Here is a 21,779-nt window from a genome sequence, read left to right as displayed (position 1 = left end):
ACCGCGGGCGGGGGCTGTCGCGCGCCCGCCGGGCACCGAGAGCCCGGCGCCACCGCCCCGCCACAAGCGCCGGCTCTTCGCCCATTGGGCACTGACTAATGACGGACGTTCCAATAGTCCAATGGTTCCAGATAGGGGCGGAGCCGTCGTTCAGCGCTCGCCGCAGTCCTGCAAGCTCTGCTGGCGCGGGCGTCCTAGAGCTGCGGTGTGCTCAAGTCTCTGCGCCTACTTAGCGAGACTGATTTTTGCAGCCAGGTAGGCCGACCCCGAGAGCGGCGATGGCCTCTGCCCTTTCTACGGCTGCTGGCCTCCGCTCGTCTCCTCCCAACCTGGGTTCGAACCCAGCTCTGGCCCATATTAGCTGCGACCTTGGGCAACCAACTTTACCCCTCCAGACTTTCATTTTGCAAAGTAGGGCTAGTGGCACCTGCCCACCTGGATTGTGGCAATCGTCCTGTAAGACATTTGAAAGACTTATGTGAATCCTAAAGTTTCACACCCATGAAGTTTGTACAGCATAGGAGGGAGCATTAGTTGTCTCTGCTGCTCTCGTTCTCGGCATGTTAGGGGCTCTTCTGGGTTCCTGGAAAGCTTGTATTGGAAGGGAGGAGAAGGGAGAAGAGGAAAGGCCTAGGAGATAGCCCTTAGTCTAGAGAAGCAGGAGAGAGCCAGGTCCTAACTGGCACCTTTGGGAAACCCACTGAAGGTAATGGATCCTCAGCAAAATGTGCCTGAGGACAGATAGCAAAATTCTGTTTTGAATTTCAGGGGGAACCCATCTGTGGGCCCCAGGGCCACGAACCCATCATTTCAGTGCTTAAAAGACTCAGGTTAGAGGGCTAAGATATACATGCTGCTCTATCTTTTCTATTCTTCTAGCATGAAGCACATGAATTTTAGAGCATCCCTAGTAAAATGTAGAAACAGTTTCAGCTAACATCTTCCTTGTCACTTTTCTCACTTTCTTGGTAAAATTACTTGGATCACCCCATTTGTTGAGCAGAGAAGCAGCGGAACTACCAGCAAAGGTTGATGGTAAGGCAACCCTAACCCAAGTCTGTGGTCAGATGGCTCTGGCAGCTGCATATGCTGGCCTTAAGATCATCCCATAACCTCCCTGGAATGTTTCTTTTGCTGTGAAATGGAGAACACTGCACTACATATCCTGGGATCACAGCCCTCCTGTGAAGGTGCTGCCTAAACTTTTAAAGACTGGTTATGGTCACAGTTGAGATCAACTAGATGTGGCACAGTGATCCCTGGAGGTGACCAGTGAGGACTAAAGGAATTTGACTAACAGCTGAAGGGCTGCTCTGCATGTATGCCAACCATGCTTCCTAGAGGGTAATTTTGAGAGTTAACATAGGAAATGTACATTAATGGGCCCAGGCAGTTTCTGTGGCAGAATCAGGGGTCAGAGTTAAGCTTTTTGCAAGGGCCAAACCCAGATACAAGAGTGGGATAACCGCTTACAACATTCCAGCTATAAGAGCAGAGACCAGCTCCTAGAGGGAACCACTAGGGCTGGCTGTTGCCTACCTGACCTTACCCTGGTGACCACCTGAAAGAAAGTGATGGCTCCCCTGGTGTCCAGTCAAATTTTATTTTCATTCATTTAACAATCATTTAGTGAAGGTTTCCTCAATGTGGGGCATATTTCTAGCTACAGTTCTAGGATGTAGACCTGATCCTTTCCTGGTGGACTCTTGTGGCTACAGGGCAGTGGTAGAAAGCAGAACAATAATTTGCCATTATAGTTATAGTCTGTAACCTGACTCAGCATGGACAGTTGGGTGGAGAGACTGGGGTTTGGAGGGCATGTAGAGGGGGAACCTGGAAGCAGTGGGGTCAGCTTCCTGAAAGAAAAGATGCTTAAGCTGGGGCTGCAGCAGGAGTGGAGAGGTAGCCAGTGATAGGGGATTGAAGTGAGTTCCAAGGTGGGGAGAACACTGGGCAGGAAGGAGCATGAGACTTGGAGAGAATTCATGGAAGACCAACCTGGCCAAGCCAGTGAGCATGAAAGGATGCCCCAGATAGTCACATCTGGACAGCTGCCTTCAAGTAAAATTGGGAATGTTGGTCTAAGAACCATTGGAGAATTGTTAAATTAGACTTTTTAATGGCAAGTTTTTGTTTCATATTTATTTGCCTTGGACATGGTCCCACAGACCATGTGAGTTGTGCTTCTGGGCATAATCATATAGCAAAAATATTAATTAGTCGAGAAAATAAGAAAAAACAAAGAAGTCAGTTTGTGAGGCCTAGTTCAGCAAAGTGCCTGCTGCAGCCATGGGATCATGGGGAAACTGAGTGTGTCAGTGTCACATTGGAGTAGTTATCAGCAGGTGCTGTGCTGGCCCAGGGGCAGGGTGCAGCTGGAGCTTTGTGTTGGCAAGGAGAAAGAGGCCTTGTGACTGAGCCCACCCAGCACCTCCCGGACAGCATGGATAGCTGGGCAAAATAGTATCAACCCCTGCCCCAGGAAACTGACCAAACTTTAATTGCAGGTGGCTCCATGCCATGAGCATCCATGACCCCTCAATCCCAGTAGTACTTTCTAGCTCATTAACTATTAAGCCCATACTGGCCCACACAGTATGGCAGTTTGCAGGCTTTCTGTTTCTGCCCATCTGGACTCTGCTGCACCTCTGTAAGATCTAGCTTCCCTGAGTCTACCTTTATGTACTTCCAGAACCCACAGGATCCTGGAATTCCTCGTCTACAGATGTGACAACCTGTCCCCAACTGACTCTCCCACTAGCCTTCCTACTTCCCTGGCTGGCTGTTCTCTGTTCCCCACCTGTGCTAGCTTCCCAATCCTCACTGTGACTCTCAGGTGGGTTTTTCTGGTTGGTTTCCTTGGGGTCCATGTGCCTCACCCCCACTTGAACAAGCTGTTTTGGATCTGGGTTAGTTATAAATAGCCAGGCCCACCACTCTCCTTTTAGCTAAAAAGCAAAATGAATGAGCAGAAAGGCACACCCGGCATGCATTTTATTTTTAATCTCCCTCTGTCTCAAAATGAACCTAGATCCCAGTGCTGAGTATTTCTAGGAGCAGTGGCCCAAAACAGATGCTTGAGAAACAAAACCCAAAGAGCCAAGGGCCCTGGCTTTGTCCCCATCTACTGTTTCCCCTCTGGGCCTCAGTTTCCTTGCCAAGGAAGAGAGGTGCCATGGAAGTGATCACCTCCAATGATCTGATTTTCTGAGCTCATTTCTCTCCTTCTGTCCTTTCCCAAGTGTGTGTCCATCCCAAGTTGGATTGGACAGCACTTTCTTGCAGTTCAGCAACACCTGTCACTGAGTTTTCTCAGGAAGCTTAGAACCAAATGTAAGTGAGGCCATGACCAAGCCCCAGTTAGACAGTTCCCAACTTCCATTGGTATTATATAACATCCTGCCAAGTGGGCTCATTTCATTGCTGAGTAAACCAGGCTCAGAGAGATTGGATTATGTGTCCAAGACTACACATCTGGGAAAGGATACATTTAGAAGCTAAACCTAGGCTTCTTTGGAAATCTGTGGATATTAAATTTTAAAAAGGAAAGTCTAACATACTTGAAGTAACAGATAACTGATTTCCCTGGGCCCTGAGTGCCCTAAGAAGAAGTGGGGCAGAGCTAGCTGCTCCACCTAGACACCCAAGTGAGAAGCTGGTCAAGGGTACTGGGAGCTGCTGGACAGCAGGGAACGTGCAGAGGGGACAGTAAGAGCTGCTAAATATGCCTGTCTTTCTACTTGCCCTCACCTGGGGCATCTGCCATTTGATGTCCTTAGGGAGTGAGACAAGAAGACTGGGATGATATCTTCAAAGAGGAAATCCCTGGTGCTAGTTGGTACTCAGAGACCTTTTGGCTAATTGACCTGTTTTATTTGTCTCTCTAGAGTAAATTAGAAGGTTTAACTAGGGAGGGAAGAAGAAAGAGGTGTTTGCTGGTGGCCACCTCCCTAGGGTCTATAGACAGTTTCTCAGTGGGTAGCATGGCTGCTGGGGAGGATGGGGAGAGGGCCAGATACAAGGCAGTAGTGATGGGTGGTTTGAGTGCATGGGGAAGCGCTCGCCTTTGCTCTTTCTACATCTCAAGGACTTGAGAGGGCTGCTCTGAGAGCCTGGGCCCCTTGGGATACCGTTGGTGCTGGGGTTCTATGTTCTATTCCAGATAGCTACAGGTGGAAATATCCTTGCCCAGGAGGGAAGGAGAGCTGGAAGGAATGAGGTGGGGCCCATTTGAGGGGGAGTCTTTGCTCTCCCAGGGATAACTGCTACCTCTCAGGCTTCTGTGTACTTGTTTATGTCTGATGTTCCTGAGGCCCAAGTGACCAAAAGGTCAGCACCTTTTGTGACCTCTGGGACCTTATCTCAGCCTCACCCCAGCTTCTGCCATGGCTGCACCCTCAGCCTCCTGATGGCTACTCAAGCTCCATGCCAGGTCCTTCTATCAAAGCTTCCACTCTACCTGTGCAAGCCAGTCTGAATGGGAGGCTGTCCCCCAGTATCCTTTTCTGTTTTGCAGGGGCCCGTGGCATTGTCGATAATGGCTTGATCTCCCCACTGGTACTGAAGCTGCAGAGGGAGGAGGAGAAAATCCAAGAGCTTATCTTGGACACGCTGGCCTCCTGCCTGCAGGAGGATGCCACTGAGGCTCTGAGCAGCTGTGCTGTGCCTTTCTTCAAGCAGAAACTTCTCAGTTCCAACAAAAACATCCGCAGCAAGGCTGCTCAAGCACTCATGGCCATCAGGTGAGGCCCAGCCAGGTCACACAGAGTGGCTATGCCCTTGGGCTTCTGCTGAGGCCCAGAGACAACTGAGCTGCTGTTGGCCCAGAAGCAGGCCAGAAGTGGGGCTTCACCCAACAAGGTCTCCCCCAGAACCCAAGGGCATCCACCCTGGGCCTACCTCTCCTGGCCTGCTTATGCCCTGTGGGGAGGAGGGAGCTGGGTTGGAAGAAGACCTTATCTACTATGGTGATCACTGTCCTATTGGCTTCAGAATGTCCTGTATCCCAGGAAACTCTTTCTTACCCTCATCTCAGACAAAAACAGCCAATTGGCCACCCATACTCATGAGGAAGGAAAGCAGGAGTCTCCCCTGCCATAACAATGATAGCCAGTGGTCACTAAGTGCTTATGACACCAGGAATTATCTATAAATTACACATCTAGATAATTCTCCAAGGAAGGGAATGTCTTCCATTATAGGTAAAGAAACTGGAGCACAAGATCTAATCATTTGCTCAAAGTCACATAGGATTATGGTCTAAATCCTGCCTGGAAACTGAGGTAGCAGGCTTCTTGTCCCCAGGATCACCCTGGGAGGCTTGGGCAGATTTCCAGGCCCAGGCTCAGGCTCATTATCCTTCTGGTTTTTGTCCAGAAGTTACCTTTTAGCAAGGCTTTCTATTTTATTAAAGTGTGGCCTTCCTCCAGCCCTCCTGGCTTCTCCCACCCAGCCTATGTTTACTATTACCCCTTCCATTTTGTTGTCATCCATTTGGAGAGTTCTGTGAGGACAGGGCAGTGCTCTGTTTGCTGCTCTAGAACAAGGGTTAGATTACCTGGTCCCCAAATGTCAACAATGCTCAGGCAGAGAAACCCAGATCTTATTGTGGTGTTTGAACCAGTGCCCACTGTGTGCCGGGTACCCATATAGTACTTGCTGCATGAATGAATTCAGAGAATCCCTGAAGGTGAGCCTAAGCCTCTGTATCCTTGATCAAGTATCTAAGAGTTAAGACCCATTGCCCAGAAAGCCCAACAGTCTCACAAACTCACAGCCAAATGGCTGCCAAACCCATTTTCCAAACTGTGTTTCCATGGAAAACCTATGTCTTTGGGGTGTTATTAAGAGTTCTACAAAGCCAGATGCAGTGGCACCTGCCTGTAATTCTGGCTACTGGGGAGGGGGAGGCAGGAGGATTATAAGTTCTAGGCCAACCTCAGCAACTTAGCAAGGTCATGTCTCAAAATTAAAAATAATAAACAAAAAGGGCTAGGGACGTAACTCAGTGGTAGAGTGCCCCTGGGCTCATTCCCCTGTTGTGGGAGTGGGGAAGAATTCTACAAAAATGAGGGTTCTTGGGTGGTAAAGTTTGAGAAATTTTAAATGAATTATAACAGGGTCTTTGCTGCAAGATGCATGTGCACCGATATGTTCCTGTGGGGACTAATAGGCAGTATTTCCTGGTTCAGGGAGCCCTTCTTTTTTGGGGGTGAAGTGTTGGCCCTCTTACAGTTTGGAAAACTCTTGGGGAGTACACCATCCTATTTTCACAGCTTCACACAATGCCAGCATGAGAAGTGGCCTTAAAGTCACCTTATCTGAGTCTCCACCTACTGTTGCCCATGGCTGGGCAGCTTACTGCTGTTTGGGGTACCTTGGCCCTTCATTGATAGCCAACTCTTTAAGTAGAGTCAATGGGTCTCACTGTGGTTCACACCCCTGGGTCCTGCTCCTCTGCATTTTGGGGCCAAGGAGAAAATGTCTTGTTTCTTCTTTTGAATGATGGCTTAGGGTAAGGTGACATTGCCCCCTGGCCCTTGGTCTCACCTTCACTGGCAGCGGGCAGTGCTTACCAGTATTGCTACATACCCTGGCCATGGGCAGTCCTGGGCCTTCAGGGATAGTCCCAATACAAGTTATTTCCTCTTGTGTCCCCCTGGGGCAGTCTTGGGTCTTACTCCAGTCCTCCCCATCCATTAGAACCCCTAGCTATCTCCTTTATGCTCCAGCATCCCTCTGGAGGGGAAGAACCAGGTGTGCAGACATGATGTCATCCCTATCCTGGTGCAGCTACTGAAAGATGAGGAGGAAGAGGTGCAGGCCAATGCTGCTGGGGCTCTGATGTATGCCACCGTGACCACTGAAGGTAAGGCAAGGATGTTCACCCCAGGATCCTTCAGGTTGGGTGGGTCTAGGCAAGAGGGAAGAGGGAGCCCTCCCACCCAGCCTGCCAGCAGCCACTTTGAGCTTTCAAACTCATCTTTCTCATACTCAAGAGCTGAGTATTACTCCCCCAACCATCCACACTGGTCACTCACATTAGGACCTTTGTCCCTTCATACCACTCTTCCCTGGGCCTGGAATTACTGCATCCACTCAGGTCCCTTTGTGAGCTATGATTCTTATATTGATTAGATTGCTATCCATGAATTCTGTTTTCCTGTGGTCTAAGCAAACCCTGGAACCCTTGAGTCTAAGGTGTTTCTTGATCATAATTGATTTTCTCAAATTTGTGGAAGGGCAAATAAGACTACAGTATTATCTTCTCCCATACCCTCAGCCCAGGACTCCCAGATAGTCGGACTTTCATGCTGTCACCCAACTCTGAGCTAAGAGACCTGAGCTTATCTCTATACCTGATGGGCTGGGATCTGATTTCTCCTTCCCACACTTGAGAACCTCTGAAAGCTGTCTGATCTTCCCTCTTGGCCGACACTCATCTGTGCCAGCCCTGTGCCCCATACTTCCTTTGCATCCAACAGAGTATTCAGTGAGCCTTGGGTTCATGATCAATACACTGCAAAGTCTCCCTCAAACACATTCTCCCAGAAACTCCCACAGGACCTAATAGAATTTGAGACAAAGAGGAGGTGAGATTGGGGCCTTCTCAGAGGTCACAGCCCTGCTTTCCATTGTGTAGTTAGGATGCTGACTACATAGGGGGTAGGGGTCCCCTCTGTGCATTCATCTTGGGGAATCTCAGCTCAAGCTTCCTGTGGGGGCACTTGGAGGGCCAGAGGCCTCATAGGAGCTCAGGCAATGGCCAGAGACACAGAGTCCAGAAGCCAGGCATGTAAGGATAACTGATCCCCAGAAGGCATTTTGGTGGGTAGTCTCTGAGTCCCAGTCATGTGATGGGCACTGAACTGGACAATGGGAACCCATAGTTCTCTGCCTCTGGGGTCTATAGTTGGCAGGAGAGGCAGAATGATAAGTGATGTGGAGAAGTGGTAGCATTCCAGAGGGCCAGACATCCCTTGAGAGGGGCTTGGGAATCAACCCAAAGGACAGAGTTAGCAGGATAGAGACAGAGACTCCCCTCATCCCTCTACATACCCACCTTGCAGCAAGAGAGTTTGCTGACTGTGTGTTAAGGAGAGTATCTTCTGTACATATAATGTCTGAGGGCAAGAAAAATATGGATTGTTTTGTTGTTTTTCTTCTCTCTTCTTGTCTGTTCCCTTCCCCCTTTCCTCTCCTCTTCTCTCCAAACCTCTCCTCTCCTCTCCTCCCCATCTCTCTCTCTCTCTCTCTCTCTCTCTCTCTCTCTCTTCTCTCTCTCTCTCTCTCTCTCTCTCTCTCTCTCTCTCTCTCTCTCTCTCTCTCTCTCTCAGAGCTGAAGATAGAATCCAGGGCCTTGCATCTCTTAGGCAAGTGCTCTACCACTGAACTAGGACCCCCAGCCCTCCTATGAGTGTTTTTGTGCCAGGTGTTAAATAGTTGCTCAAGAAATTTTTGCCACATGAATGATTAGCTTTATATTTTAAAAGACAATTTGTTTTGTCTTAATAGACTGATTGTAGTGTAAGAAAGAGAATGATGGAGAGAAGCCAGTTAGGAGTCTGGAAGAGCAGGGTTGAGGGGGTCTAGGCTGAACTCCACAAGAGTGTAAAAGAGATGAGGAGAAAGGAGGGTGATATAAGGTGATGCCTCCCCTTGAAACAGCACAGGGAGGAGGGCAGGGGGAGGAAGGCCTCCTCAGAATGACTGGTTAAGAAAGCTGGTGTTGGTGGTCTACAGGGAAGTATGCAGCCCTGGATTCAGAAGCCATCCAGCCACTCCTGAAGCTTCTGTTCTCACCTCTGATCAAAGTGCGCCTGAATGCCACCAAGGCCCTCACCATACTGGCTGAGGCCCCTGAGGGTCGCAAGCTCCTGCAGGGCCACGTGTTCAACTTCCGTAGTCTCGAGATGGATCAAAATGAGGCTGTAAGGAGGGCAGCCCACATTGCTATCAAAGTGATCGAATGGAAACCCTGAGCCCCTCTTGGCCCAGATCCAATAAGCTACCTGTGTGCCTGAATAAATGGGCAGAATCTTTATCTCAGGTCTCAGTGGTACTTTATATTCCTGGAGCATTGTCACATCTTTCTTTCTGCCAAAGGATAAATACCAGGCCCAGAGATACTGGGTACTGATTGGCACAGACCCAACCTAGAGCAAGGAATGAGTAGGAGGTGACCTTGGGAGCTTTGCTTTCTCTAGAGCCCAGACTGCCCTTAGCAGGTAAAAAGTATGGCTGAGTCCTCCAGGATAGGATGGTGGGTAGGGAGTTGGGATAGGGGTTGGAAGGAACACTACTGGACCAGGCACTAACCAAGCTTTGTACACCATAGTGCTCAGGCCCGTGGAGTGCATGTGGGTGTGGTTCTGCTGAGCAGTCTCCTCAGTGCCCTGTCCAGCCACTTCTGTCCCTTTCCCACAAAGCATGGCAGGAAGCAAGGTGATGACCTGATGCAGAGTCTCCCCAGGGGAGGATGACTAGATCATAAGAGGATCCACCAGGGTTGAGCACTCAGGACAGGGATTGATTCTAGTTTTTTCCTTAAGATTTTCCCCTTAAAACAGCTTCATTGTTCTCCTAAGCAAGGAATTCACCAGGACACACCCCCTTCTGGACTGGCCAGAAGCCCCCTGTACCTCCCTCTTCCTTCTTAAGCTTTCCTGGCTGCAGAGCAGCTCTGCATTGAGATTGCCTCCCGCCTATGCCTTCATCTTCTCCCCCTGTAATGAGATCAGCTAGAGAGGCTGGGAGCTCAAGGAAGGGGAGAAGCTGGGCTGAAGAGTGGGATAGTTCTGAGGCATGTGGATAAGGTCAGAGGAATGGTCAAGAGAGCTCTTTTGTTTCTCCCTACCCAGCCCTGCCTGGTTTGGCCATGCCACAGCTCCTCTGGTTTTGGGGGACAAGCAGTGATTCCAACCTCAGTTGAAGGACCACAAGAATTAAGCCTTAGGGCTGTGCCTTTACAGTAAAGCCTTAATCTTTACCCAGAAATTTTTGAGGTTCCCTCCTCACCAACCAGGAATCTATTCAGGGAGATGTTCTCAGGATAAAAATTATCAGCAAAACCAGAATCCCAAGTGAACCTGTTCTTGCACTCTTTTCAGTGAGCCCCAGGGACCCTCACTTTTCTGGAAGAAACACAGAGAAGTTTGTGTCTTTGGACTTAAAGGATTATCCCAAGTAGACCTTATTATGGAAGGGACTGAACCTCAAGCTGAGGTTTCAGATTCAATCCCATTCTCAAAAAAGGGCCTATTAGAGGAACTCTTTTTTCCCCCCTATCAAGGAAGCAGATACTTGCTTCAGGGACTCCAGTGCCTCATGTCCCAGTCCTGTGTCTACCCATAGCAAACTGGCTTCACCTTTCCACAGGCTCTGGCTAAGGTCACCAATTCCCTGTCACCAAGACTCTGATTTTGTCCTCTGATATGGAAGCCTCTTTGTGTGTGGGTAGTATGCTGGGGATTGAGTCCAGGGGTGCTCTTACCATTGAGATACATTCCTAGAACTTTTAATTTTGAAACTGCATCTCATGAAGTTGTCCAGGCTGGCCTCAAACTTGTGAAACTTCTTCCTCAGGCTTCTGAGTTGCTGGGAGGAACCATCTTTTGTTACCTCACCAGTGGTATTGGTATTTCTTACAGTTCTGTTCTAGGCCCTCTCATCTCCCATTTTTTCCTGCACAATCTTATCTGCCTGGCAGTGAGCCTCCTTACCTCCTGTCTTAGCTGGCTTGCCCTCTACCCTTTTTCTCCCAATTCTGGGTTTCTAGCACCAGTCTTCTCTTCTGAGTTTTGATTGCTTATACATAACTGAACATCTATCCCTAATTGTCTCCAGGAAAGAATTAATACCTGCCTTAACAAATTATTTCAAAACATGGGGAAGGGGACATTTTCCAAATCATTCCAAGAACAGTATCCTGATACCTAAATGAGACAAAGAAATCACAAGCAAATAATAGAGCAATATTTTTTATGAATATAGACGAAAAACTCAACAAATATTCATATGACAAATCCAGAAATGTATAAAAAGCATTATATACCAGGACCAACTGAGATTTAGATGTCCCAGAATGCATGATTGATTTATGTGAAAATCACTTAATGTAATTCTGTAGCTGAAAGAAACAATTATATATAGCTATTTCTTTAGACGGAAGAAAGGGCAAAAGTCAGAAAAATCACTCTATAAAATCCAACACCCATTTATGAGTAAAAACAAAAATAAGCTGGGTACAGTGACACATGCCTGTAATCCTGGTGACTTTGGAGAATGAGGTATGAGCATTGCAAGTTTGAGGCCAACCTTAACAATTTTGCAAGGCCCTAAGCCATTCAGGAAGACCCTATCTCAAACAATAAAAAGGGCTGGGAATGTGACTTAGTACCCCTGGGTTCAATCCCCAGTACCAATAAATTTAAATAAGCAAACCCAAACAAGACTCTCAGAAAACTAGGGATAAAGGGGAACTTCCTCAATGTGACAAAGAACATCTGCAAAAACTCATAACTGATATTGTATTCAGTAGTAGAAAAATTGACTGCTTACTCTGAGATCAGAAACAAGACAAGGATGTTTTATCTTACCACTTCTATTCAACATTGTTCTGTATCTTCTAGTTAGGTCAATTGCATAAGGAAAGAGATAAGGGGCATCCAGATTGGGGGGAAAAAGCAAACTGTTTTCATTTACAGATTACATGATTTTATGTAAGAAAACTCATATGCTTAAACACTGTTAGAACTAATAAACAAGTACAGCAGTGTTGCAGGATACAAAAATCAATATACAAAACTAATTATATTTCTAAACACTAACAATGAACCATCCAAAAGTGAAGTTAAGACAATTTCACTTGCAAGAGCACCAAAAAAGAAAAAGCTAATTAGGAAAAAAATTGAGAAAAAAGTAAAGTAAGTGCAAGACTTGTGCATTGAAAACAAAACACTGGTTAAACATTAAAGAACTAAATAAATGGAAAGACATCCCATATTCATGGATGAGATGACTGAGTGCTTTCAAAATGTCAATAAACATTTTTCACACAGCTCCAACTCACCATGTTAAAAATGAAGCTCATATTTCTCCCATGCCTGTTCTTACTCCAGTGTGTTCAAATCAGAGTCACCTCTGGCCCCTTCCTTCAGAACCCCCTTCTTATTACCTTTTAGCCACTCACTTGTCTGTATTGTTTCAGTGGTTGGTTTCCTGGTGGGGGTTCCTGCCTCCTTTCATCTTCCTAGCAGCAGCCAGCAAATCTGATCCTATCACTTTCCTGCCTAAGTTCCCAGGGCCTTAGGATCCCAAAGCATATAAGGCCTTCTTTCTAGTCAGGCACAAGACTTTTTACTTTCCACCATCCTTCCACACACATGCCATATTTTCAACAGCTTCAAAGATGCCTTGTACTCTAGCCTCAAATCTTCCCACACATAGAGTCTTCCATTATTAGGCTGACTTCTTTCTTCCCTAACTCTAAGGCTATGTGAATGCCTACCAGGCATTTCTGCAGCATACACATGATGTACTAGGTAATTGTGTAATTACCTTGAGTGCTTTGTTTCCTTGCTGAGCCTCAGTTTTCTCCTCTGTGAAAAGTGGTTAATTCCAGTCCTTCCACAGGTGGTTCTGTGGCTTGAATGTGATAAGGCATGTATGGGCATGAAAATGGCAGTCCACACAAAATATAAGCTATCATCACTGTTGTTTGCTTTCTCGCATAAGCTCTGAGATCAGTTTCCATGTGCTTTGTTTAGATCTACTTCGTAGAGGCACCCAGTAGGCATTCAAAACTGTCAGCTAAGGATTAGAGAAAAGATGAAGAGCTGGTTCTTGTGAATGGGTATTCAGAGTATGATTTTCATGATGCTGGGTGTGCCTCCTCCAGATCACTTCAAGGCATCTGAAACATTTCCTATACACAAATAATTTATTTTGGTATGAGAAGGAAGAGGAAGGAGAGGTTCAGGGAGCCCTTATAGAAACACAGCCCAGGAGTGGCCTATATTTGCTAGCTAAGGGAATCTAACACCTGGGCCCAACTCCCATTAATGTCAGACCGGGAGTGTGATGGGGAGAGCTAGCATAGAGGGACTTTCCCCTTTCCCTGCCCTTCAGGGATACAGTGAGGCAAAAGTCAAAACAGTGGTGAGTTGCATGGAGGCCAATTCTGTTTGAACAGAGGCTGCCTATGCCCCACCCATGGTCCAGGCAGGAGCTAGAGTTTCCAACTGTATGGAAACTGTTGTTCCATGGCTTGTGGTCATCAGCACTGGGTACCCTTGAGTGAGATACCCCAGTAGGGGTGGGAAAGGGGTAGGGCTTACACCATATACAACATCTTTGCCAGCAGGGTCATACATCAAAAATGAAGAAACAACAAAACAGTGGAGAGTCAGCATAGGAAGGAAATGGTTACAGTCAAGTAAACACAATAAAAAAATTACCCCCAATATATCTAGAGATAAAAAACAAAATCAAATTTATTTATTTATTCATTTGTTTGTTTGTTTATTTATTTATTCATTTATTTATGGTGCTGGGGATTGAACCCAGGGCCTTGTGCATGAAGGCAAGCACTCTACCAACTAAACTATATTCTCAGCCCCCAAATTAAATTTAAAGTGAAAGTTAGTGCTTATGCAGTAGAACCATTTGGAGAAAATGACTCATTTTGGAGAAGAGCAGATGTTCTCATTTACATAGTCTCTATAATCTTGAATGGACTTTGTTCTGTCCCCCTATGGCAAGCATGACCAGCAGCTAGTCACATTTGATTCATGACACCAAGGGAGAGTTTCCATTAGTATAATCCTTGACCCCATATCCTTGGTTCTCCCATATCTATTTCATGATGAGGGAGTCTGGGAAAGGCAGCAGCCTTGCCTGCCCTCCGGACAACTCCAGCATGAGCTGTTTCAGAAGAAGTAGATGTGGCTGAGGACTACAAGCATAATCAAGATGATCCCACTGGCATTGACCATCCAGAATGGCTCTTCTGATATTTCACCCCACTCTGTACCTCCTGCCTTTTTCTTGGTATCCTCCATCTTCCTGGTTGCTGTTTTGGGGGATAGAATCTCTGTACCTCCTGACATATCACCATGCTCCATCCTCTCCTTGATCTCCTCCATCTTCCTGGTGGCTGATTTTGGAGCCAGCATCTCTGTACTTTTTGATATATCACCATGCTCTATCCTTTCCTTGGTCACCTTCAACTTCCTGGTTGCCTCTCCTGGGGCCAGCACCTCTTTACTTTCTGTACCTTCTGCTATGTCACTATGCTCTACCGTCCCCTTAGTTGCCTCCATATTTTCCTTTATGGGCTTTTCAGGGGCCAACTTGGGGCTCAGCTGTGGCTCCAGGCCACAGAACAGGTTCCAGGTCTTCCAGAGGCAAGTGTTGGCTTCTAGAACATAAGGAACGGGAAAAGGTCAGGAGGTATGCAGGGTATGACACAGGAGGTAAGATCTCATAGGGAGTCATGTCTCAACAGCAAGTCCAGTATGCAATCCAACAACTCACTCCTAATAAAGAAGTGTTCAGCCTAAACATGGAATGTCTATAACCATCCTTAGAGATGTGACTGAGGTAGAGGGTGGGACAAAGGACTTAGGAAACACTCTGGGGGCAGAGTAGGGCTCCAGAGCTATCAGCTGTACCCAGAACCCTAATTGGGAAGCTAAGTATCATGGGAGCACAGTCCTTCCATGTGCACCCTGCTGTGCCATGGCAATGCCATTCCCTGTTTCTATAGGTCTAGAACAAATGGTAGCTGGTCCTCTGAGCATGTACTCCACCTAGGTCACTAGTCTTTGGAGGGTGGAGGAAGCCTTGCAAGTCCTGGAAATAAGACACCACTCTCTTTGGCAGCTTCTTGGAAAATGTCTTCTCCCAGCAGCTGCCAGTCTCTCTGGCAGTAGGGCTCAGTAGGGCATTTGCAGATGCCTAGGTCTTTGTAGGAACTTTCTCTTGTACAGGAGGGGAGTCTAAGAATCACAGAAAGTTTTCCATTCATTTTCTTAAGGCAAATTAGTGGAAATACATAACTGTGGAGCTTGAATTTTACTCTAGTGTCTGTGCTATGGATGCTGGCTTGCCCCTTGGGACTGGTTTAGGCTCAAGTCAGCACCACGGTCAGCTCCCAGCACACTAGTATGGGCCCAGTGGCTGCCTGGGATTTGTCCGTAGAGCCACTCCTGGGAATGGTTCCCTTCTGGATGACAACACAACCCTATTTTAGTCAAAGTGTGCTCTCAGCATTGGGCACTGTGACATCTTCTGTCTCATCCCATTGGACAGCCTCCAAGTCAGTGTCTCCTGCAGTGGAGGTTGAGAAGGCATCAGGGATGATGGAACCCATCTGACAGGGATGGAAGATTCTGTTAGAAGGGAAAGGGTGTCTGTAGCTGGAGAACCTTAAAGCCAGTGACACAGGTATATGTTTGGGATGAGAAGTCTGATCACCAGCTACACTCTTGCTTCTGTTCTCAGACACCCAAGTTATAACACTACCATGAAGCTTCCAGGACCTAAGAGGCAGCTGGAAGAGGCAACTAGAATTGAAAAGGCAACCAATTGTTCAGCCAGAGCCCAAAGGCACAACTGTCACCTCAAACAGACAAGGCAATTTGATGGGCAGCTGTCTGGTTCAGAGGCTGAAAGGCCATACTTTGTAGTGAGACTGCTGGTTTTAAATCCCAGCTCTACCACTGTCTGGCCATCTATGGGGCCAGGGACAAGTTATCTGACTGCCAATTGCCTTAAGGTCCTCAGTTTTAAAATAGTAGTGGTATTTATCAAATGTGAGTATAATTTTGGCAGCATCTGGAAGATTGTGGGTACCCAGAGGGTCAGCTTAAAGAAGAACTGTCAGCAGACATCAGAAGGAGCCTCTAGGAGTATAGGGCCTATGCCCAGGGGAGACCACTGGGGCTTTCCCCAACCAAATGCACATCTTCTTTTGCAGGTATCAGGAGGTATCCCTGATCCTTTCTGGACTCTGGACTTCCCAAAGAGGAGTGCATACAACCTTGCCCCAGCCAGAACCCTGCTTTCTTCCTAGCTAGGCCTTTTTCTTCTCTCCCTTCCTCCCACAAACTCATAGCCTCTTCACCACTCTCTACCCCAGGCTCAGGACTAATCTCATTATGTCCTTTATCCCTGTTTGCGTCAGGGGCTGCAAAAAGCTCAGGTCACCTCAGCACCACCCCCATGTCCCTGAATACTCTTTTTCTGACCTATCTGCTGAAAACCTTTCTTTTACTCTCCGAAGGCCCAGGGCTTCAGCCTCTCCCAGAGACACTCTCCCCCTTCTTTCTTGGACTGAAACCTAGTTATTTCCTAGACCTGCTTCTGCGGTGCCCTCTTAGGTAGGGCTCCCCCCTCCCTCCCTGCTCCTCCATCCATACTATAGAGGGCAGTCTCCTGTCCCCTTCACTGACCACTCCCTTCCTGGCACCACACCATCAGATAGCTCTGTTGGAGGTGCAATAGTGTGTAGCTAAACCCAAAGACCAGTTCTTGGGCATGGTCTTTCTTCACCTATCAGTGTTTGCCTCAGTGATTTACCTCACATTTGAAACACTTGAGCACACCAGACCCTTCTGATTTTCTTTCCTCTTTCTGGCTCCCCCTTATTGCCTGAGTGCCCTTTCTTCAATCCCACCACCTCCAGGAGCCGCTCAGCACAATTCCTTTCTTCCCCCTCAGCCCTGCCTGCTTACTCTGGATGTTGGATGGCCTCAAAACTTCTGCATGCCCTAACTGCCCCAGGAGGCATCTGAGGGAAAATAAAAGCCAGTGCCTCTGCTTGGAAGATTATTTCTGAGGATGAAGATAGTGAGGCAGAAGGTGCTAGGTCAGCAACACAGGCCAAGCATTATTCTAGACCACGTCACAAAGGACCCCTCCAAGGGCTCTTCTTTCTCACCTTCCTGGGGTGGGGGATTGGGGAATCTCTTCCATTGTATATCTGTGTCTAGATCCACCCTCTCCTCTCGGCTGTTGCGCAAACTCCAGCAGAGCCCATGAAGCTGGAGGGTGGAGAAAACAGGGGCATGTCACCACTGGGCCCTGTCATGCAGCCAGAGAGTACCACAGCCCACAGCTGGGACTAGGATCCTGATGGACTGAAAAGAGATCTGGTTGTTAGACTATAACAAAAGATGGAAGGAAGGTGGGATGGGAAATCATAACTACTATGATTTGGGTTTTAGTTCTGGCTAAGGTATCATGTGATTGTGTGATTTTGGCAAAGAGTGGTACAAAGAGTGTGTCCTTCATTGTAAAGCAAGGGGTTGGACACAGCGAGCTCAGGGCTCTTTTCCATTTTGAGGGTCCAAGAATATGCATCTCTCAGGCTGGGAAAAGTTGCCCATTACCCTTGTGGTACCCTCGTTCTGGTGGTTTTGGGGAAGCTGCTGTCATTCCAGAAGCTCTATACAAAGCATCAGACACAGCAGGAATGCTGCCCAGGAGGGGTTGTACCTGGCCCTGGAGTAGAACTTGATTACTCAAATTCAATAGCATATTTGCAGATGCTAAAGAGGAGCAATCCATTTCCTTTCTGGTCTCTAATTCTTCTCTCTTCCTAAAAACATATGAAAAGTAACAAAACTTTGGGAAGTAACAAAACTCAAGTCAATTGCTGCTTCTTGTGGGGGAAGGTTAGGGTAGCAAAAGCACAGGTGAACATTTTTTCCAAATCCAAGTCTGTTCAAGAATATAATGCATCCAAACCTATTACATCAGCCTTGGGGCAGTCTAGGTGTATTCCTTCTAGCCTTGCATGGTTTTCTGTTAATACACAATGGGCTGCTCATTAGCCTTGGTGGCTGGGAAGCCTCCCCAGCCTGCCCCATTCTAAGACTCAGCCCTGTCTTTCAAATTAAAATGTTGGGACTACAATTTTGTTGTGTTATTGATAGACTCAGCTTAACTTTTAAATATTTCTTGATAGTGCCATATGCAGTTTGCCTTCCCAGCATCACTATCAATCTCCTGTGGATGAGGTCACTGGATGTGCTGGCAGGGCCTGGATCCTAGTGATGGAGAGCATCTATGTGCTTCTGAGCATGGATGATTTGGGGGCAGAAGGTCCTACCTCCCCTGGTTGTGGTGAGCATAGGTGCCATTTGGAAGCCTCAGGCCAGTGCCTGGCATGTTGTCACTGATCCAAAAGTGCTACTTTTCTCTCAGGTTTCTCCCCTCTAGGCAGCTACTTTGTCTTTTCCAGAGAACTGGTGTTTTGCTAGGGAGCTGGGAGACACTCACTTGGCTGAGTAAGTGAGAAGTGGACACAAGGAAGCTGGCAGTAAGAGAAAAGTGGAAAAGAATGCCAACAATCTGAACAATGAAGGCCCTGAGCAGCAGGAAACTTAAAGTCAGCCACCCCCAGGGTTTCAAGACATTAGGAGTAGGGCAGTCTCTCATGCTGTCACTGATTCAAGAGAATCTGCAGTGGAGTGTGAGCATCTGGCTCTTCTCACCATTCATTATCTTCCTTTTACAACTGGGCTATATATGCAAGAGAGGAATGAATCAAGTGGAAAATAATAAGAAGAAAGAGGGACTGGGGATACAGCTCAGTTGGTAGAGTACTTGCCTCGCATGCACAAGGCCCTGGGTTCAATCCCCAGCACCACCACCAAAAAAAAAAAAAAAAAAAAAAAAAAGAAAAGAAAAGAAAACCCTAAGTACATGTATGAAGACACAAATGGTGTGACTCTACTTTGTGTACAACCAGAGATATGAAAAATTATGTTCTATTTGTGTAATATGAATTGTAATACACTCTGCTGTCATATATAAAAATTAAAATGAACAAAAAGAAAAAAAAAGAGTGGCCAAAACAGAGCTGGGAATCTCTGAGGTTTGCAGTCTTCCAAGTTTACCTGTCCTTGTAACTCAACTTTTGATAATAGAATACCAGCTTTTGTCCAGATTCTGAGCAAAATTGTAATAAAGGCACTAGCCTTACATACTCATGCCTTTCTGAGTTTCCTCACTAAACTCCAGATCTCTTGATTGCTGGATGGATGACCAGGACCCTTACTCCTTCCACTTTCTGGTGAGGTCAAGTCCCTGTCCTGCTAAGGTGCCCAAGAAGGTGATATGGTGGAACCAGTGTGAGCTTTAGAGTCAGGTTGGAGCCCAGGTCTGCTGCTTACTAGTTTTGTTACTTTCAACAAATTACTTAACTTCTCTGAGCCCAGGTAAATAAACATCTAAAACTGTTAACTAACGCCTGCCTCCTGGGAAGCAGAAAATGGTTTATGAGAAGGCTGAAGCATCTGTGCCTCCCTTTTCCCAGAAGCTTAAATTCCTCTGGGTGGGCAACAGCTGGAATTTCCCTGATTACATTAATTCATATTGAGGTTAGTGAATTTAATACTTCCAAGGAAAATTTGTATTTTATTAGCAAAATTATCAATCTAAATGAATTCTTAATTCGCAGATCATTGAAGAGTTTTTAGTTTTTTGGGGGGTAATGCAGGGGACTGAACCCATGGGTTGGCACATGTTGGAAGTGCTAAGAACTCTACCACTGTGCTACATTCCTAGCTACTAGTGTTTTTTTTTTTTTAAACAAAGGCAAGCCATTTTTTAAATAGGCAAATTATTTCTGTGTCACATTCCTGTTTTTGACCCACCATCTCCAGGCCTCCCACTTCCAAAGAGGAATCCAGGCACTCTTTACCAATTTGCTGTACCCTGGGACTATGATGTCGACCCCCCTAAAGCATCTTAATAGCAGCACTTACATGTTTATCTGGAATTGGGTCTGTGATTAAGGAGATCCCCAGAATGCTCAGAAGACTAACTAGGAGGAGGAACATGCTAAAATACAGGTAGTGCATGCCACAGATAAGCATGGGACACTTGATGCTGTTCTCGCAGGTCTGGAGTCCGTAGGCTAACTCGGCTAGCAGTCGAAAGACACCAATCACAATTCCAAAAATCAGCCCCCAGAAGGCACCCTGTCAAAGGAGGAACCCAACAGAATTACTTGGGAAGAAGACATATGATGAGACAAACCACTTTCCTCATTCCTAGTTGGGTTCTAAAACTGGTTATAGTTAGGGGATTGATACCTTGCAGAAGATAGTATGAGCAAGTGAGAAGATGCCAGATTGGAGACACTGGTACTATCTCTTAGGTTAATCAGAGAATTAAGAAAAATTGGAAACACTATTAAGTGAGACCATCAATAGGCATCTCAAAGTAAATGTGTCCAAAAAGAACCCCATCTTCCCCATTTCCTCAAGTGGCACCTCCATTTCCCTCTTTGCTCTGGTGCCTTTTCCCAAGCTCTCTGGCTCCTTTCTTTTCATCCTGCTATCCCACCAATCCTTCAGCAAACCCTGTTGGCTCTATCCATAAAATGTATCCAGAATCTAATTCCTTGCCATCAACTCCATAGCCACCATGTTAATCCCACTCTGCCATCTTTTCTCACACAGCTGGGTTCCCCACTTTAGACTTCTAATTGCCCACTGGCCTTGCAGAAACCAGAATGGTCTCTTGAAGCTTACATTAGAGAATTCCATGTCTTTACTAGACCTTCAGTGGCTTATTATCACCTGCCATCAGACTCAGATCTCAACCCCACACCACAGTTGACCTTGCCTGGTTCTGCTACTCTCCCTTGGTAATTCCACTCCCGTTGTAATGTCCTTCTTGCATCTTGAACCTACTCATTTTGTTCTTGGTGTGGGCTTTCTACTTGCCCTTCTCTTGACTTGGCTTTCTCTGTAGATCTTGGTATTTCTGCCTCATTCTTCAGGTTTTAGATTCTAGGTCACTTCCTTAGAAGTCTCTTGCCACCTTACCTCATATCCTTGTCTGCCCCATCCCCTAGCTTTCCCTGCTACCTCTGTGATCCTTTTCAATATTTTAAACAGCACTATGTCACCATCATTAATCTTTATCTGCTCAATGTGTTTCTTTTGTCTCCAATTAGATACTCCATGAGAATAAGGACTTGATCTTGGCTTTGGAAGTGTATTTGGAGACTGATTCAGGAGGGGCTGAATGTCAGAGGAAAGAGAGAGATAGGCAAATACTGTGGGAGAAAGAGCTAAACCAAAAGCCAAGGAGAAGATCCACAGGAACTAATTCCTGAAGGAGATGGGCAGAAGCTAGATGAACCCACCATCCAAAACAGGGTAGAAGAGAGGGCCAGAAAAAGTGCTCTAGGTTAAAGAGGTTACATGCAATTTGGTTGCAACTGTGGACTGGGGGTAGCAAGAAAGTCCCTCACCAGATCCCTCCATTTTCCTTGGTGATTCCCCCATACCCTGAGGTTGGTGTTATAGAAGAGAGATAGAGTCCCCTGACTGCCTTCCTCTCTTGAAATGCCCTTCCCAGGAAATCAAAAGCAACTCTGGCACCCAGACTGCTTCCCCTGCATTCTTGCTGCTGAATTGGGTCCTGGTGATCTGGGTGGAAAAGGAGCACTGGCAGGTCATCTACAGGGTTGAACATCTCATTTTTTTTTAAAGAAGGAAAAAGGGAAAACAAAACAAAATAAAAAGAAAATGGGACAAAACAAACGAACAAGAAGATTGAACACCTGAGATAAGCCTGGGAGAAAGTTTCAGTCAGGTGGAATATCCTGGCAAAGCAAATAGCTTATAACAAATGAAGAGAGACCAAAGACAGCAGGGGACAGTATAGCAATCAGCACTGACTGGTACCTAGGGGCTGGGCATATGGAGGACAAGTCCTGGGAGATGGGCAGGGCCAGATCACAGAGGGCCTTAGGT

At 46.7% G+C, this 21,779-nt stretch overlaps 2 protein-coding genes across 2 annotated transcripts in view; one reads left to right on the top strand and one right to left on the bottom strand.

Moving 5' to 3' along the window:
* The window catches only part of Rsph14 (radial spoke head 14 homolog), a 70,244-nt gene extending 61,201 nt beyond the window's left edge, over positions 1-9,043 (top strand). Inside the window, exons 4-6 of the mRNA XM_026412546.2 lie at positions 4,517-4,742; positions 6,732-6,868; positions 8,743-9,043. Coding sequence (XP_026268331.1) covers positions 4,517-4,742; positions 6,732-6,868; positions 8,743-8,981 — 602 coding nt within the window. The 3' untranslated portion in view covers positions 8,982-9,043. The remainder of the gene's footprint in view (positions 1-4,516; positions 4,743-6,731; positions 6,869-8,742) is intronic.
* A 4,885-nt stretch (positions 9,044-13,928) lies between these two features.
* The window catches only part of LOC113199521 (sodium/glucose cotransporter 1-like), a 68,933-nt gene continuing 61,082 nt past the window's right edge, over positions 13,929-21,779 (bottom strand). Inside the window, exons 13-15 of the mRNA XM_077796468.1 lie at positions 19,776-19,991; positions 16,943-17,045; positions 13,929-14,419 (exon numbers count right to left, since the gene is read on the bottom strand). Of these exons, the coding sequence (XP_077652594.1) occupies positions 13,929-14,419; positions 16,943-17,045; positions 19,776-19,991 (810 nt within the window). The remainder of the gene's footprint in view (positions 14,420-16,942; positions 17,046-19,775; positions 19,992-21,779) is intronic.

This window comes from Urocitellus parryii, chromosome 3, assembly GCF_045843805.1.
Source record: "Urocitellus parryii isolate mUroPar1 chromosome 3, mUroPar1.hap1, whole genome shotgun sequence".
Classification (NCBI taxonomy): Eukaryota; Metazoa; Chordata; class Mammalia; order Rodentia; family Sciuridae; genus Urocitellus; species Urocitellus parryii.
This window is presented reverse-complemented; position numbering and strand designations above follow the sequence as displayed.